General features: G+C 44.8%; 1 protein-coding gene across 4 annotated transcripts in view; it reads right to left on the bottom strand.

Annotated features, from left to right (window-relative positions):
* Aldh-III (Aldehyde dehydrogenase type III) overlaps positions 1-18,224 on the bottom strand; it is a 180,444-nt gene that overhangs the window by 88,814 nt on the left and 73,406 nt on the right. For all 4 annotated transcript variants that reach the window (XM_075882911.1, XM_037432078.2, XM_037432079.2 and 1 more), the window contains 2 exons: positions 10,480-10,710; positions 10,295-10,421 (listed from right to left, as the gene is read on the bottom strand). In XM_075882911.1, coding sequence (XP_075739026.1) covers positions 10,295-10,421; positions 10,480-10,710 — 358 coding nt within the window. The remainder of the gene's footprint in view (positions 1-10,294; positions 10,422-10,479; positions 10,711-18,224) is intronic.

Raw genomic sequence — 18,224 nt, 5'->3', positions numbered from 1 at the left:
GAAACTAAATGTGGAAACTATGGTACACCAGAAACTAAAGGTGGAAACGCATACTGCGTATTTAGCAAGCCAAAAATGCAACAGGCGCTGCCGTACAACGCGTCTTGCAAGCAAGCCGAGAAGTGCCCAAAGCTTATGTGTGTATCTTACGCAGTTTGCTCGTGGGAGTGTCTGCTACCCGACCTTGATAACAATGTAGCTAGGTTGGGTAGTAACCTTGCTAACAATGCCGTCAAAAAGAGCGGCAGCGAGGTATTTTAGGATGGCCATTATGAGGCGACATTTTCGGAATACCTTTATGAAACGCCAGCTGTGATTGGAAGCAGTCTTTGATGCCAGTAGGCGATTGAAATGCGAAAGAGAATGCTTTTCGTCGTCTGCTCGAGTTTTGAACTTTGAGGACTCATAACTTCACTTTCTGTGCACCATTTTCCATAATTCTTGATGCATTCGTCTCGGTAACAATTGCTACACGTGTTCTGGTGCTAAATAAGGCTGTCCCAAAGGCGTCGCAGGGCCACTTTAGCAACGTGACCAAAAAGGACGTTTATGCATGCCGCATATCAACGACTCGTGGGATAGACTTCACCATGCGCAATATTTTTCTTCTCTCGATCTGAAAAGTGGGCACAGGCAAATCGAGGTAGATCAGCAATACCGTAACGAAACAGCTTTCATGACTCCAGGCGGCCTCGTCCAGTTTTGAGTGATTCTTTTTCGCTTGTGTTCAGCGCCAGCAACCTTTCAGCGAATGATAAATACTTTCCTCACAGGGCTGAAGTGGCAGACTTGTCTACTTTGATGATGTGGTGGTCTTTTCTGTCATGTTCAAGCAGCATTTTCACCACCTGCGCAGCATGCTGGAGGTTATCCGTTCGGCAGACCTCACACTAAAGCCAGAGAAGTGCCACTTTGGTTATGAGGAACTCAAATTTCTTGGACATGTAGTTAGCGCCGAGAGGGTCCAGCCCGATCCAGACAAGCTTGCCGCTGATTGCTGCTGAAGCATGCCGCTGAGCGGAACCTCTGACTCTCCTCACAAGGGACGATACAGCATTTGCGTGGGATACGAGCAACAAACAGTGTTTACTGAACTGCGACAGCACATGGAATCGGCGCCCGTTCTCGCTCATTTCGACGATGATGCTGACATGGAGGTGCATACTGACGCCATTAACATTAGTCTTAGTGCAGTGCTTGTTCAGCGTCGTAGCCTACGCAAGCCGCTCTCATGCCAGGGTGAATTATTCCACTACAAAGTGCTTCGCAGTAGTGTGGGCAATCACCAAGCTATATATGCCCGCAATAGGTTAGCGAACGACGTCAACCTTGGGCTGACGGCCACCCAGCATGCAATCCGCCGCAAGTACAATCTGACGAAATAAAGTTTTACCATCCATCTCAGTCTTAGGCACACGGAAAGCCCAGCACATCATGGTGGCTTGCAACAGCCCATGCTGCTGTCACCAGTAGTGCACACAAAACTAGTCAACTCCAAAGTGCCTACCGACAGCCCTGTTGCCGTTGTTTCATAATCATCATCATCAGCCTGACTACGTCCACTGCAGGACAAAGGCCTCTCCCATGTTCTGCCAGTTAGCTCGGTCCCGTGCTTGCTGTTGCCAACTTATACCCGCAAAGTTCTTAACCTCATCTGCCCACCTAACCTTCTGTCTCCCCTTAACTCTCATGCCTTCTCTGGGAATCCAGTTAGTTACCCTTAATGACCAGTGGTTGTCCTGTCTACCCGCTATATGCCCGGCCTATGTCCATTTTCTCTTGATTTTAACTATTATATCCTTAACCCTTGTTTGTTCCCCAATCCACTCTGCTCTCTTCTTGTCTCTTAAGGTTACACCTACCATTTTCTTTCCATTGCTCGCTGCGTCATCCTCAATTTAAGCTGAACCTTTTTTGTAAGTCTCCAGGTTTCTGCTCCGTAGCTAAGTACCGACAAGATACAGCTGTTGCATACCTTTCTCTTAAGGAATAGCGGCAATCTACCTGTCATAATTTGAGAGTGCTTGCCAAATGTGCTCCACCCCATTCTTATTCTTCTAGTTGTTTAGTGCATAATTAATCACTTTGAACTTGAAAATAGCAGTGTAACTTCCGTAGTGCCCCATAGCATAACCAAACAACAGACACAATGTACACCAACATGCTGCAACATGCACTTGGCAACTTGCCACTTTGGCTTGGCTTGGTTTAGATTGGGGCTCCATGAGTTGATAGTTTGCATAATGTTTAAGAGATGACGTCAGGCTGTCGCGTCCTAGTAGATCCAGTAACGAACAATGGCGTTGCTGCTGTCACGGCAAGGACCCTCCTGCTCCGCCACCGCCGCTTTTTGCCCTTTTTTGCACCCATTTTGTGCCCACTCTTAAGTAATACGGTATTACTCCTCTATATTCCAACGCAAATCTTTCAAGTTACTTAGTGGAAGTTTCGATAACTAGTGAAAGTTAAAGCTCTAAAGTTTTGCTAGCATAGCTTATAGGTGCCAACTTCCACACAACTAGGAACAGACTGTGAGGTGAAAGCTTGTGTGCTTACAAATCAAATTTGGACATTTTCAATAACTGTGTTGTGGTTCACCATGATTGTTACGACTGGCTCTGCAAAGAAAATATTTATGTAATTTAACCATAACGGGAGCACTTTCTACAACAGGAGACTTCACATAAATCTGTGTCAAAAACAATCCCTTAACTATTTGGAAAATTACACAAAATTATGTGGCCATACAAACAATAATTTTGGAAATGTGATGTCTCTTCATTCGGATCCTACACAACACTCATTGGGGATTGTGTAGTCGTAGACCTCAAGTTGCGTGAAATGCCTAGCTACCACTAATAATAATACATATTTGAGAGTGAAAAAAACAGCGCGTAACACAGGACAGTAAAGAGACGAACGAAGTGCTGAATTACAACCAAGGTTTATTTCATACAGGGGGTTTATATATATAGCACACGGAACTTGAAAAAGAAGGGAAAGGAGAAGAGTGACATGGAAGAGTAACTTTTGTCATGTTTGTATGCGTCTGAAAAAAACTGATTACACAATCATTCGCTTGTAAAATACGCTAATTCCCTGTTGTTTCTGTGCAGTTTAAGAAATTCCCCTCATGCGGCCGCTGTTACATCCGGCATTCTGACCGCCATATAAATGACTGCCTCAGGGAACACCACAATCTAATGCGGGCTTCTGTTGGCAGCCACTTAGCTGCGCACAGCTTCGTTGAATGATGTCATGCATTGTTTGATCAATGCAAGATACTTCGACGCTACAGAGATCAAAGAGCACGTGAGATTTACGAGCCGTTCTTCATAAAAAAAGAAAGGTGATATGTGCGTCAGTGTGTGTTGACAAGTGAATGATTGTGTAATCATAGTTTTTTTTTTTTCAGATGCATAAAAACGTGATAAAAGTTACTCTTCCATGTCACTCTTCTCCTCTCCCTCCTTTTAGAGTTTCGTGTGCTATATATACCCACCTGTATGAAATAAACCTTGGTTGTAAGTCAGCGCTTCATCCGTCTGTTCACTGTCTTGTGTTACGCGCTAGTTTTTCACTTGGTTGATCATGTACCAACCAGCCAAAATAAGAACTTTAGCACATATCTGTGGTTTAACGTCCCAAAGCCACGATACGATTTCGGGAGATGTCCCATAGTGGAGGGTTCTGGAATATTCGACCACCTGGAGATATTTAACACGGAGCTAAATTTAAAGTACACGAGCCTCAAACATTTTCACCTCGTTCAAAAATGCAGGCACGGTATGATCTACTGTCGCACCACCAAGGGTAATGTTAACTTCAGGTGTGAACCCAGCAGGTTACAACGTTTGCAAAATAAATGCCACAATCTAAATGAACTTTTTCAATGATCTACTCGGCTAGCGACGTGGCTCACGTACCGTAATTACTCGAATCTAACGCGCACCTTTTTTTCCAGTTAAGCGAGTTCATAAATCGCATGCGCGTTAGAATCGAGCTCGAAAAAAAAAAAAAAATGAATACGGTCATTCTATTGCCATCATATTTCCAAAATGGCCGCCCCCTACGTGCGTCGGCATGGCACGTCGGCAATTTCTGCCTATGTGTTTCCCATGTGCGGCACTTTGTAGATGTGCCGAGGAGTTCATTATCTTGTAGTGCATTAGCATCGACGGCATGGAGGGGCCGACTCCAAAAACTCGAGTGCACCACGATGCCGCTTTTAAAAGAAAAGTCATCGCGTGTGCAGAAACGGACAGATATCGGGCCGCATCGCGGTCGTTCGGAGTTTCCGAAACGTGCGGCGGGACTGGTGGAAACAAAAGCAGAAGATTGTCGACAGCAAAGATTCACGCAAAGGCTTCAGTGGACCACAGCAGGGTCGGTTTCCGCAAACTGAAGAGCTGCTCGCCGAGTATGTGCTTGAGCAGCGAGCGGCACAGCGGCCCGTGACGACAGAACTGCTCCAAGTGCGGGCTATGCAGTTAGCTTTAGAAAAAGGGCTTGCACGGAGCCAGTTCATAGCGAGCAGGTGCTGGCTAACTAACTTTAGGCTAACTAACTTTAGGCTAACTAACTTTAGGCTAACTAACTTTAGGCTAACTAACTTTAGGCTTTTCCCTTTGAAAGCGAACGGGCATGGGCCAAAACTTGCCGGAGGAGTACGAAAAAAAGCTTAACAGTTTTCAGAGGTTCGTTTTCAGACTTGCGGCACAACAACGGCTACCTGCTTGGGCTAATCGGGAATGCCGATGAGACACCTCTTTACTTCGACATGCCTGGCATCACAACCGTCGAGAAGAAGGGGACGAAGCAAGTTTGCGTACTGACATCGGGCCACGGTAAAACTAGAGTGACGGCAATGCTCAGTTGCATGTCAGATAGACACAAGCTTCCCCCGTACCTCATATTTAAATGGAAGACGCTCCCGAAAGGAGTCGTTTCTTTGAGTGGTGTGATCATGCGGGCCAGCGAGAAAAATGGGTGCGCGTTGCAATCGATGTCTTACTTTTTATTTTTTTTGTCATGGGAACCGGGTGTGCGTTACAATTGAGGACGCGGTAGAATCGAGTAAATACGGTAATAACATTCTTTGCCTAACTGGTGGATGGGTCTGCAGGGTCTGTAATCTTTTCTGCAACAGCGACAACGGTGGGGTTTCGGTTATCCCACCAGACATCATCGACAGCTGCGGAACTTGCTGCTCTACATAGCGCAGTTAAAATTATTAAACACTAAGAAGCTAAGAAATGGAGCGTGTTCACGGACTCTAAGGCAGCACTACAGTGATATTCGCCTTACGCCGGGCACCTTATGAACAACTAGTGCTGGAAATTAAAGAGCTGCTTCAACATCTCTTCGACGAAGGACACAGAATCACGTTTTAGTGGCTTACAAGTCACTGCGGCATATTGGGCAACGAACATGCAGATGCAGCTGCTCGATCAGCACACGAAGATGATGAAGAATCTATACCATTTTCAAGGACTGATGCTGCAATAATGACAATCCGAAAAATCTCTAATGCAGAATTAAAATCCCTGTGTAACGCCGAATGCTTACGACACACGCGACTCCATAGACTGGACACGTCTCGTCGACTCCGGCCTCCGTCTGGACTTTCTCGACTCGAGACAACGGTGCTTTGCCGACTATGGCTTGGTGTCGCCTTCACCAAAGCTTTCGCCTTCCGAATCGGTATGGAAGACAGTGCTGCTTGCGGTCATTGCGGCCGTGATAGAACTATAGAGCACGTTCTCCGTCAGTGCCCTCGTTACAGCGTGCAAAGACTGCAACTAGCTGCTGCGTTAGCTCGCCTTGACAACAGACCTTCGTCTGAACAATCAGTGCTTGAAAGGCGACATGATTTGTGTGCTTCACTTCACTTCACTTCACTTTATTTTCCTTAAAGACCCCGCACTGGAGGTATTACATAAGGGGTGGGGTTAACACACATTTTTTTTACAAAATAGTGGCTACATACATTTATTGAAAAACAGCAGATTTTAGTTTTACCGAAAATGATGATGAGCAGGTGGTTTCGACGATATGGCGGGGCAGGCCGTTCCAGTCAACTGATGATCGACAAAAGAAAGATGCAGAAAATGTTGTAGTGCGGCTGCGTGGACGAGAAACTTGCAAGTGGTGCCCTGTGCGCAGCGATGTGCGCGGTGGCGGGGCCAAAATATATGGGGCATGATGAAGCGAGCTGTAGAAAAACTTGTGAAAAAGGATTAATGAATCAATGCGGCGCCGGTATGATAGCGTGTTTAAACCAGACTGTGTTTTTAGTAATGATATGCTGATGTTATAGGAATATGACGATTGAATAAACCTTACTGCGCGATTCTGAATGGCTTCTAGGGTATTGATAAGACATGCTTGATGAGGTGACCATATGGGAGAAGCGTATTCTAGTTTCGGGAGTACGAGTGACTTATATGCTAGAAGTTTTACGTGGCGTGGTGCATGACGCAGGTGGCGTTTTAGAAATCCCAGGGTTTGGTTGGCCGAGGCGGTAATGCATGCTATATGAGGCGACCAGTTTAAGTCATGTGAGAGTGTGACACCAAGGTACTTGAATGTATCCACTGAGAATCACAGAAAATCTCACAGAAAATCAGTGAAGGCCTTACTGAACTTTTTGCGTGGCAGTGGCCTATTGTATAGACTATAGCACCCCAGCCCCCCCCTTTTTTTTTGCGTGCGTCTATTTCCCTCTTCGCTTTCTTTCCCATATTTCTTCCCCATTCCCCCTTCCCCTAGTGCAGGGTAGCAAACCGGATGCTCCAGTTTCTGGTTAACCTCCCTGCCTTTCCCCCATCTTATTCTCTCTTTTTTTTCGCCTAACTGAGACGGCAATTAGTGTTGCACGTCATGTCTACCTACAGGTTCATGCTCAAGGGTGATAAACTGAAAGGCATTGATGATGCGGCTATCTAAAGTGGCACTTGTGAGTATACGGCACCTCAGACGCAGCTTGATGACACAGTGTGCAGCAATAAAAGCTTCGGCCCATAACTATGCCTAACCTTGATAATTTTGACGAAACGAAGCATTGAAATCGTAATGAAAATAACATGGAACTAACGATCATGATGTCTGAGCAACTACGCGAGAAAAACTGACTGTACATCTGTGGCGGTATTCTGTAAAGGATGAACGCATTCGAAATATTTTGCGAGGCTCGATATTGTACCCAAGCGCAATGTTTGGCACTTCTACAAAAATGCTCTCCGCTGATACATCGATGCGTCAGATGCAAATAAGCCTAGTGCAAGCGAAACCGTCATATCTCTTGAAATGTTCTGTTAAAATCTTGACCTAATGATAGATTTGTGGGGTTTAACGTGCCAAAACCACCATATGATTATGTGAGACAAAGGGCTCCGGAAATTTCGACCACCTCGTGCTCTTTTACGTGCACCCAAATCAGAGCACAGGCCTACAACATTTTCGCCTCAGTCGGAAATGCAGCCTCCGCAGCAGAAATTCGATCCCGCAACCTGCGGGTGAGCAGCCGCTTACTTTAGCGAACAGACCACCGCAGCGGGCAACTTGGCCTAATGATGCAATTATGGTGTTTTCCAGGATAAAACTAAGACATGGTTATGAAGCAATAATTTTGCTGTATGTAAGCAGAAACATGTATTTACTTTCCACCCACATTGGCAGTCTAGGCTGGGAATGAAACCCATTCATAGCAGCCTAAGACAAACCAGATTCCTATTTTCAAACGACCGAGTGCAGGAACCGTTCACACAATCAAAAACAAACTTTTTTGTTGTTTACCAGTAACATTATTGATGCTCATTTCGTCTACAGCTTGAGAGAAGCAAAAAGCGAATGCAAACAACCGAACTGCGCACGAACAAGCGAGCGCATGTTATGTAGGCCTTGCCGTGACGTCACACAGGTCACCCACCAGGTGGCGCCACTCCAACTTTTCGGGGCCAATAGAGTTACTGTGTATGCTACCTTCAGGTAAAGGTAGCATATACAGGAACTCTAGTGCGCTATGATCATTAGTGCTAGGAAGGAGCAGATGTGATATTACAGCAATATTACAGCTGCTATTTTCAAAGGTGCGATAATTACTCGCAGGAAAAAAAAAATTTTATTTTTGGTTGGGCAACGTGGTGGTGCAAGGATTACGCAGGTAAATGTGGTCGATTTTATTCAATTTCACTACAATAAAATTCTCGCTTCAACGCACCCTGTCAGTTTTGTTGTAGCTGGGTTCGACTGTATCAAAACGCTTAGAACAGTAGACCGACTCCCTTTAAGACCAACTAGAAGGGACCACGATCCTTTGTTCGTCTTATCAGGTATTGGTCTTATCAGAAGTGCCCCCAAAAACCAAATGCTAACATGCGAAGTACGCCCAAATATGTTGCTTTAAAACACTGAATGAAGTATACTTATAAGTGCTTTTTCTTGTTCATTTCCTCCACATTATAACTAGCACTTGATTTCACGGGTTCATAATACATATGCCAATGAATAAACTTCTGCCACATTATAACAATAAAACTGTAGCACGACCATAATTTGACGATTAGAAAAAGATAACGAGGAGAGACGGGCAAAATTTTCCATCAAAGAATGTAACTTTATTCTTCTGGCTCTTCGCCTTCCGAGAGCCTGTCTTACTAGCTTTGTAGCACTTTTGGATATGCCTCCATTGCATGTGCAACCTTGACAAAGCCAATACATGCCAAGTTGCTCATGAAAGTCAGCAAACTTTTCTTTCAGGTTTGTATATTTTCTCATTTTCAGCCTGCAGTAACTTTTGCTGAACAACATGCAGCTGAACATCTTCGTTTACATTACTCACGATCACAAGCCTCCTGCACACAGAAATACGCGACGCAGCTATATTTAGTGTAGAAAATGACCTTACTTTGTTGTGCACATTCATTATGAAAATGACGCAACACAATCTGTGGCATTCCACTGCAAACATATATGACGCACAAAGGTCCTATGCAAAACAACATAAACTGACCACAACAAGGGCTAAGGCGCCATTGTGTGACGGCAATGACAATGCATCTGACTTCTCTGATAGGAGTGCTAGTTCCGCATATGTGGTTTCCGTTTCATGTGATTATGATTTGCAGACAATCGTTGTTCCCATTTCTCACTTTCATTTGGCTTTTTTTTTTTCCTCCTTCGCTTGCATTTTCCCGTTCTAGTGTTCTTCTGTTCTCTACTATACTCTTGGTGGAGAACTCAAGAACATAAGGAGAATGTGTGTGTTTGCGTCTGTGCACGTCTCTTTTTGTGACCTTGTCGAGGTGCGCTTTACCTTTATAAATGATGAAAGGACGAACACTTTTTGTTGCTTAATGCTGATAAAGGTGGCCCTTTCTATACCGACAGGCTAGGAGTGACAAAGATACCAGCTATATTCGCTGACCTTTCTTTTCCACTTATCTAGCTTTCTCCCTTCCCGTAGCAAGTTGCTTTGAGTCTTAGTGCCAGGAAGTGTTTCCTTTCATTTGGCTTTCTCTTGTTTGCCCGATTGCCCCCATAATGTTCGTTGCGCAGAATCCTCGTTGTTGTTGGTCGCTGCGAGAGTTTGCCTTAACAGAAGAGGCCTGTTACGCAGTTCGTCTTAAGCAGACTTTTTCTGTACGAGCCTACAGGAAACCAAGAACACTCTCCCGTTGTTTGTCTTAAAGGGAGTTTACTGTACGAGTTACATTTACTTGAATGGATGGACATGTTACCATTACACAATGTGTTAACAAGATTTCACGACATCTATATTTAGCAAACACAGGAATAAGTACATCAAGACTATTTTAAACATTCGGAATGTTAAGTTGGTATTATATTGCTACATGTCACGTGATCATGAATGCAAACTACACTATAAGGGAGGTTATTTCATTGAATTATGTTAGCATAGATGCGTTAGAGGCTAAGGTGCGATTGAAAGAACGAGCGAAACTATGAGTATTAATACGAGGTCTGTGAGATGAAGCTTTGATGGTGACAAGGTCCTTACGTGTACTCTGTCGATTACTTGGCGAAATGAGCATAAAATGGCAATCTTCATGCGCAAGTTGGCGATCTTCATGTGCTAGTCAAGCGGTGGTGGTGATAGTAAAGCCTTCATGTTAGTCGCACTGGCATAGTGTGCAGAACATTTTAAAACTTCTTGGGCAAATTGGTCGCAGTACTTGTGGCGCAATGCTAGAAACATGAAAAAGGACAGAAGAGCAAGTGCCCCCTTGCCTGTGCAGGATTTTACGGCACGCTTTCGACTTTCAGCACGTACCTCCTCCTGCATGACCGGATCGGTGGGCTTCACTTCAGTGATCAAGGTGGGGGCTACATACTTGCTGTCCACGTCCACGTCTCCACCAAACGCGACGGGCAGCCCCTCGAGAAGCTTGGCTATCCTCCTGCAACAGCACACGATACAAAGCTATCATGACCACCACACGCTGGCACAAGCCTCACCGGCAATGGCTGGTGTTGACGATGCGGCCCAGGTCAGCACTCTCCTTGGGCTGCTCGGAGTAGAACTCTGTGATGACCTTCTGGCAGGTGTCCACAAATTGAGCATACACCGCTGTGTGGCAGAGCACATAGTCGGGTGCTATGCACGTCTGGCCCGCATTGACGTACTTGCCCCACATTAGGCGACGACACGCCACCGGCAGATCCACCACCTCGTCCACATACACAGGGCTGCACAACGGCACGTCACCAACTTAACTGTTGCAAACGGTCTCTCGCATCAATCAATGCATAGCAGAGACTAGCTAATGCAAACAAGACAAGTACAGTCGATCTGCTTAGATCAAACTCTGATATATCTCTTCATTGGCTATATCACTAGCCCACCTTTCACTGCTTGTTCAGTTTGCTTATCTGGTGGCCTTCAATTATACCGAGGATGACATGATGACCTTGACAGTGCATAAGAAGCAGGACAAGTTTACGAACTACCTTCATGTGATATAAAGTGCAGTAACTTGCATAAGAAGTCGTCTTGTTCTTTAGCATACTGGGAGCTAATCTTTATGTTAGCGCTTGTTACGATATTCAAAAACTGTCAAGAGGCCTGCAATACTTTCAGTTAAGCCCCAACTATGCATATTTTGTATACAAAATTATTGACATACCCAACTCTTTTGTCATCTCCTGCGAGATAGACTGTATTATACTTTAAGATGTATTATAATTTAAGATTTGTGCTCCACAATGCCATACGAACCCCTATGGGGGTGAGTCGGGAGGATTGAAATACCTTTCACAATTATATTTTTCGTTTCTTAAACACAGAGCTATGTTTAATTGATTATATTACAGGTTTAAACAAGCTGCCAAACATTTGAGACATGACTCCTGGTGCAGCTGTAAAAAAAAGCTTGTGATAGCTAGAATCTGTCTCGCCTCTATGGGTGGACATCACTTGGGAGGAGTCCGACGTAACGCAATGGTCCGAGCGTATTGAGTAACACAAGTTCAACCTCAAACAAACAGGGTTGCACAAATTTTGCTGCCCCGATAGTTTTCGATGCGGGCAGCTACATCAAAATCTCCGTAATTGGTAAAATTCCCATATGTTCGTTAGGACGAAAGCAGAATAGACAGCTCTTAGTTCACCAGGAACTACGTACTGATTCGGACATGGTATTACTGCTCTTGACTACTATATAGCTATGTAATGAATGAAATTTATTTACTGAAACTGACAATAAAGAGTGCCTTTTATCACTTGAATATATTCATTAGGCCATTTTACACATTTCAAGCCATCCATTATCAAAACTTGACATGTCGCTATCAAACTTATTTAAGGCAATGGTAAGTATGTCTTCTTCACTGGAACAGCAATCCTTCAGCAAATGCCATTTCTTTTTTTGAATGGGCTGTGGCATGCTGCTATGTTGATTGTGTATGCTCCTCACCCCCCCCCCCCCTCTTTTTTTTTTCATGACTGCCATGTTCTGCTAGGCTCTGAATTCTTATGCTATTGTAGGAAGCTTCAATGTACTTCTCATAGAATTTGTCTCACTTTTTTTTTTTTATTTGTGCCCTGTGTAATGCGGTGTAACAGTAGAGAAGAAAGGGACAGTGTCTCGTTCCTCCCTCAATTTAAAGGAGCACTCACATCAATTCACTATGTCAAGTTTTTTGTGCCAACGAGTAGCTATTGATCCCCTAGTAAGAATTCGCAACCTAAAACGCATGTGACGTACGAATGAACATCTAATATTCTTTAATATACCCGGTATCAAATGTGGTTCAAAATGGGTCAAAAGCCCGCCAAATTGTAGTGCTGTCAGCGCTACCTAACGGCCATGTCGAGGCCACTGCACAGCTGATGCAGCTTTCACAGAAAATGGTAACGTCACGCACACTGACATTTCGTCTACTAGGAGCGCACGTGCAGTCAGTCCAGCTGTGTCTTTGATGATGTAGACTAAAGTCCCTCCATGCGTTTTCTGCCAACTAGGTTAAGTAGTGCCAACTCCTTCTCTCCCTTTAGGCCCAGCCTCGAGAAGAGGCCTCGTACTGCCAGTGAAACTCGACTCGTTTGCCAACACAGGATTTACCATGTAGCAGCTTGGCGCAAAGCGAAGTGAGCAAACGCGGCTGTTCTTAGGCGTCCAGTCCCTCTGTCCATCAGCACGCACAAAGTCAACCCACTGGCTGCGTCGAGGCGTGCAGGTTCTCACTGCGCAGCAGTTCCCCCGACACTCTGGCACGTGTTGTCACTCTGAATGATCGTACTCATGCTGTGGAGCACATGTGAAATCAGTCGATTCGACACGATGAATCGCACGCACGTTTCAACACAGCAAGGAGAGCCACTAGTGAGGGCATGGCTGGGAGTCCGCTCCAAGCACACTCAGATGGTCTACGCCATTGTTACTAGCGTATCGTCACTCAGGATGGTATTTGTGGAATGTATCACACCGAACACGTAGCACTAGTGTCGATGTCGCAGGGCAGTCTATTTTTCGTTTTTTATTTCCTTAGCTTTTCTACGCTGTTTGACATCGAACTAAATAACTTCCACGTGACGGATGCCATTCAAATTTGGCCAAGAAGGCCTATGCATACAAAGCGCTCGAATGATGGGCCCATCTCGATCTTGAAATTTGATGTCAGTGCTTCTTTAACTGTCCCGTTCCTTTTAATCTACACTTCCCAAAGTAAATACTGTTCAGCTGCTAAAGCACAGTCATAAAGCTTAAAACGTTTTCTTTGAAAACAGCGGTGATGCGTATTTTCGGAGAAAAACTTATATTAGCATCCACTCCACAAAGGGGTCACGAGCAGTACACTTGTGATAACAGTAACTTACTTGTGACATGTGAAAAAAATAACGACTCCAGTTGTAGATACCACCATTCGCCAAAGATGCCATGAACTAGCACCATTTCACGAGTTATTGGCTAAAATTTTTGAAGCAACTGCAGGAGAGATAAACATGTGCCCCCATTGTCCAAAACCTTCGAACATCATTCTGACAGGACCACACAATACCATTGTATCCAGGCGTCACAATAAAAGGCTACGAGTATTGGTACGAGGCCCACCACTGGAGGAGCAGGTGCTATAATCGGGTTGACATGCAGGGTTGGATCACATGATCTCACCTTGCTCTGGCGAAGGAAAGCTGCCGGTTGGTTTAACTGCGACTTGCTGTGTTGTAACTTTTGAACAGCATTGTTTTGCTCTCACTTTATGTGTGCATACTTCTACAGACTACACAATCTAGAAAGATGCAGTAAAAGTTATTGATTGCACGCCACAGCCTGCTACGTACGCGATGCCACTGTCACGATCGCTGGCAGCGCCACTGTCACTTCTTTCTTCCTATGTTGTTGTGGTTGTTAATTCAAGCCCATGGGGTTAAAATGAGCACCAACCAGGATTGTTCACATAAAAGCATAACGTTTCAGTTACCGCACGGGAGCCACCTTAAAAAAAAATGAATGTGCAAACAGTCCGGTTATGTATACTTTAAAATACGACATACGTGCGTACATGGGGGAGAAGTTGCCGTAAGTATATTAAGAATGTGCGCCGTCGTCTGAATTGTCAGAGAGTAGAGATGAAACCTGGAAGTCCACTTGTTTCCCTTAATTTTTGGTAATTTATCCTATTTCGGTCGATTTCGTTGCCAGATGCTTCTGTGTGTTCAACCAGTGCGTTCTATGAAACTTTCTTGCATCATACAAGCGCCACTCCAGCCTGCTAAAGCTACTTCTCTCGCCAAAGTAACTTCTACCACAGTCTGCAACCGCCCCCCCCCCCCCCCCCACTCTCCTCCCCAGGTGTCTGCGCCCATGTGTGTACTCGCCACCATACGGGTTTCCGTCCACCAGTGGTGTAGCCAGGGGGTAGCACACCAAGCCCGTGCCCCCCCCTCCCCCCCCGAAATTTCTTTAATGCGAATGCATTTCTCAGTTGAGCTATGTCGAGCGTTCGTCAGGCGTCCGTCGGGCATCCACCCACCACTCCCTCCTATAGCAACAGCAGCGGGTACATGCGTCCCTAGCAACCGGAGCCCCCATGAAGTCTTGCTTCGGCGTCGGCAGCTGTCAGCGGCAGCTGCGTGTGCGTGCCCTTATCCTCGCCCCTAGCCACCACAGCACCCCACCTCCTTGAACTTGACTTGTCACCGCCTCAATGCAGTGCGTTTGAAATGCGTTTGTAGCGTTGGTATTGATAAGACACTGACATTATGGCTGTCAAACACAATGACAGGTGCAGTGCTTCATCACTCCTCTCGCCGTTCGCTCTCTCTCCTAGGACACTGTGTTCCACATTCTCATCCGCTCGCGCCTCACTCTCGACCCTTCGCTGGCTGGGTGCCTCTCCCCAACATCCGAAAATGTGTGCCCGAGATGCCGCTGTGAAACGCCAACGCCGAGCCGAGAACTGTTTTGTTCATTTAATAGTATTTTTTAATCGTGCTCTCTAGCTACAAGAGCTGGAAATGCATATCGTGTCTCTCGCGACAGAAAAATGCCACGTGGAGCGAACAGCGCTATTTGCTGCACGCTGTAAAAAAAAAAAGAAAATTACAACGCTGGGTTCTCACATGCAAAACGCCGCAATGAACGCTACGCAATGCATTCGCATTTCCTCACAATTTCCTTCGAGGAGGTGGGGGCATTTTTTTCCAGGGCATATATAGAACACAAAATAACAGCCGATCACATCTATTTGACCCTCTCTTCAATCAAAGCGGTAGGTGCTCTCAGCGGAAGAATTTTGTGCCTGCGCCACTGCCCTTTCCAACTTCCGATCACACGATTCTTTGCTTATATATTTGTAGAATGGGCCCACAGTCACTGTCATTTCTCAATCTTGTTTTGATCTACAGGCGAAAATGTGGTCAGCTTCGAAAACTAATTTGTTTCTTGATAGCTGTCGCGAAATGTCACACAGCTCATAAATGAAGCTGTAAAGAAAACTGGACACAAATTTTTACTGAAACCTGAAAGTGTCGCTTAGACTATAGTACGCAAGGCGTACTTCGCAGCATGCTCGAGCATTCAAGGCCGCAAAATAATACAGCTGCCGCACAGTGAATTTGCTACGGTAATCAAGTCCGGTCACAACCCCATTTTTTGTGATTTTCGCCACTTTGTAGATGCTGTTAAACTGAGCCAATAATTCATAACTTTGAGCGATGTGTGGCTCGACGGCGATCAAATGTGCACCGTGCGACAACCCTACAAAATTTTCGCAATAACTATTAAGAACGTGCCGCAGAGAAACATTTCTTTGTGCGAAATTTTACCTAGTTACCACTCCGAATAAGGCATGCACGTCATGTGACTTGTGTTTGCCCACAATCGTAACAGAAAGGTTGCAGCTATAAGAATGCTGTGTTGCTTCCCACAAAACGGGGAATCCGCTTGCGCTGTGCTTCGCAACGCTATGTGTGTGAAACGAAAATGCAAATTTTCACATGCTTGTCGTGTCAATCGCGGCTCTTCTTTAGATGTCAAACTACAATGCATGAAGTAGTGTGGTTGCTCGAACTTCTTTCAGCAAAAGTAAGTCTCTTTGCCACACACATGCAGTAATACACATTGATGCATCAGTTCAACACGGAATAAGTCATTACTTTTTTACAAAAGCAGCGCGCTCGGCCAAGCTCAGTCCCTGTGGTTATCATAAAGGTGGCCAAAGCAGACGACGCCGGCAGTCAGGCAGTGTGGAAAGCATAAAACTTTTCCAGAGCGGTTATTTAGCACTTTGTAAGGTCAGTGAAGAAGCTGCAGCAGTATTCTTATGATTTCGTTGAGTGAAGTACAACAAGAATAAAAAAAAGGAGACGTGAAAGTGGCTGCGGGCTGAGCACAAGTGGGCTGGTGAAGCAATCCAACCATGTACGTCACAGCGACACTGATGAAAGCGACATTTTGCTTTTTGGAGCAAAAAAATAGTGCTTTGGAGCAGCCTTAACTGTCTTCAAAGCAGAAAAGAATGCTATAGCTAAAGTTGCTTTTGGTGATTTCGGAGCAGATGCGTGTTCCTAATGACTCCTGTAGTCGCATCACTTCAGCATCTGATAAATATTATTATTATTACACATTCCATATAATAGTATGCAGCAAGTACACAAGCCATATAGTAGCATCATTGGCGTAAATCATGAGGGGGGGGGGGGGGCGGGGGGCTTCAAGGGAGTCCGGACTTTTCTTGTGTTCAGACTGGGGAGGACCGCCCTTGCAAGTGTCCCCCTTGAGATTTAACTTTAGCATGCGATATTGCCACGTTCCTTTTCTCAAGTCTTGTTATCGCCCCAATACACTACACAATTCTCAGCGCAAATCGCGCGTGCAGTTTTCGAGAACCTTCAGGACTGTAGTAGATTATTTCGATAAGATCACGCCCATTCCATGACTATACAGATTATTCTGGAACCTACATCACTGCTAGCGATGCTAGAACATTCGATGGCAAGTGTATAAATGCCGACGCGTTTCGCCGCTTGTCAGTTGATCGACGGCCGACGCTGCATGCACCGCTATCAGTGCAAGTGTGCTACCGTAACCAGACTTTTCGTTTAGCGGGCACAGGTTCCCCCAAAAAACAGTTTGATCTTACCATTCGGTTTTTTGCCTTCAACCCCGTTAGGGTGGCTAGAATGGGGAGGTGTGAAAAGCAGCTGCCGAAACCGGTCCCCAAAGCGTGCCGATGCCGCTTGGGGCACTGCATGCACCGGCGCGGGTAACATTGCGAAAGAGACAAACGAGACAGCACGCACCGCTCTCCACAAAAATTGCACCCACGCTGTGTGGTGGTCACCTGCTTTCGGTAAAATCTTTTTGATTGAGCAAGTGTAGGGCAGCACATGGCACCTAAGCTCTTTAAAGTCTGATCTCTGAAAACCATTCTTGAAAACGCCTTGATATGTTTAGTTTAACGTCCTAAAACGACCATATGATTATGAGAGACGCCCTAGTGGAGGGCTCCAGAAATTTTTACTACCTGGGGTTCTTTATTGATTATACTCCAAGGTCAGAAGTTTGAATCAGTGTTTCCGTGCCTCGTATTTATAATTGACATGTCATAAAGCATTCATTAAGCTTGGTTGTAATACCATAATTTATCTTGCTAAGATAAACGTAAACCCAAGTGTTTTTCTCACTATGCACAAAAAATTAAATGTGGATTTTACCAGTTTTTAGAAGTGTTTAGGATGACCATTGTCCTACAGGCTAACTTACCTATTAACCATCTTAAACCACGAAGACATTGGCACTTGATCCTTTCTTCTGCCATTGATAACTTTCTATGAATCTATTTAAATATTGCAAGAAACGTCGCTACGATTGGCTGTCTTGCGCATTTTTAAAAATAATTCTCATTACTGCATTGTACCTTTTACTGTGATGTCTCTGTGTATAGTTTTGATCCTGGTGATTTCTGACACTTCATTATAATATTACGTGTCATTATTTCTTTCAATTAATTCCCAAGTATAGCACTGTAGCTATATGTAATTTTAAATAATCAAAATCGTCACATTCGATGCTTCGCTGAGCTAATTCACTTTCCAGAACAGTAGATCTCCCGAAATTTTGATCACTCTACTTATTGATTTTTGCTTTTAATGTTCATGCCAAGTTATGATATGTATTCCATCGCTTTCTATTTGTGGAGCTTTGTTTCATAACTTTTGTATTCGTACTTGGTGCCATTTTATACTTGTAAAGTTTATT

The sequence above is a fragment of the Rhipicephalus microplus genome, unplaced genomic scaffold (assembly GCF_043290135.1).
Source record: "Rhipicephalus microplus isolate Deutch F79 unplaced genomic scaffold, USDA_Rmic scaffold_14, whole genome shotgun sequence".
Classification (NCBI taxonomy): Eukaryota; Metazoa; Arthropoda; class Arachnida; order Ixodida; family Ixodidae; genus Rhipicephalus; species Rhipicephalus microplus.
This window is presented reverse-complemented; position numbering and strand designations above follow the sequence as displayed.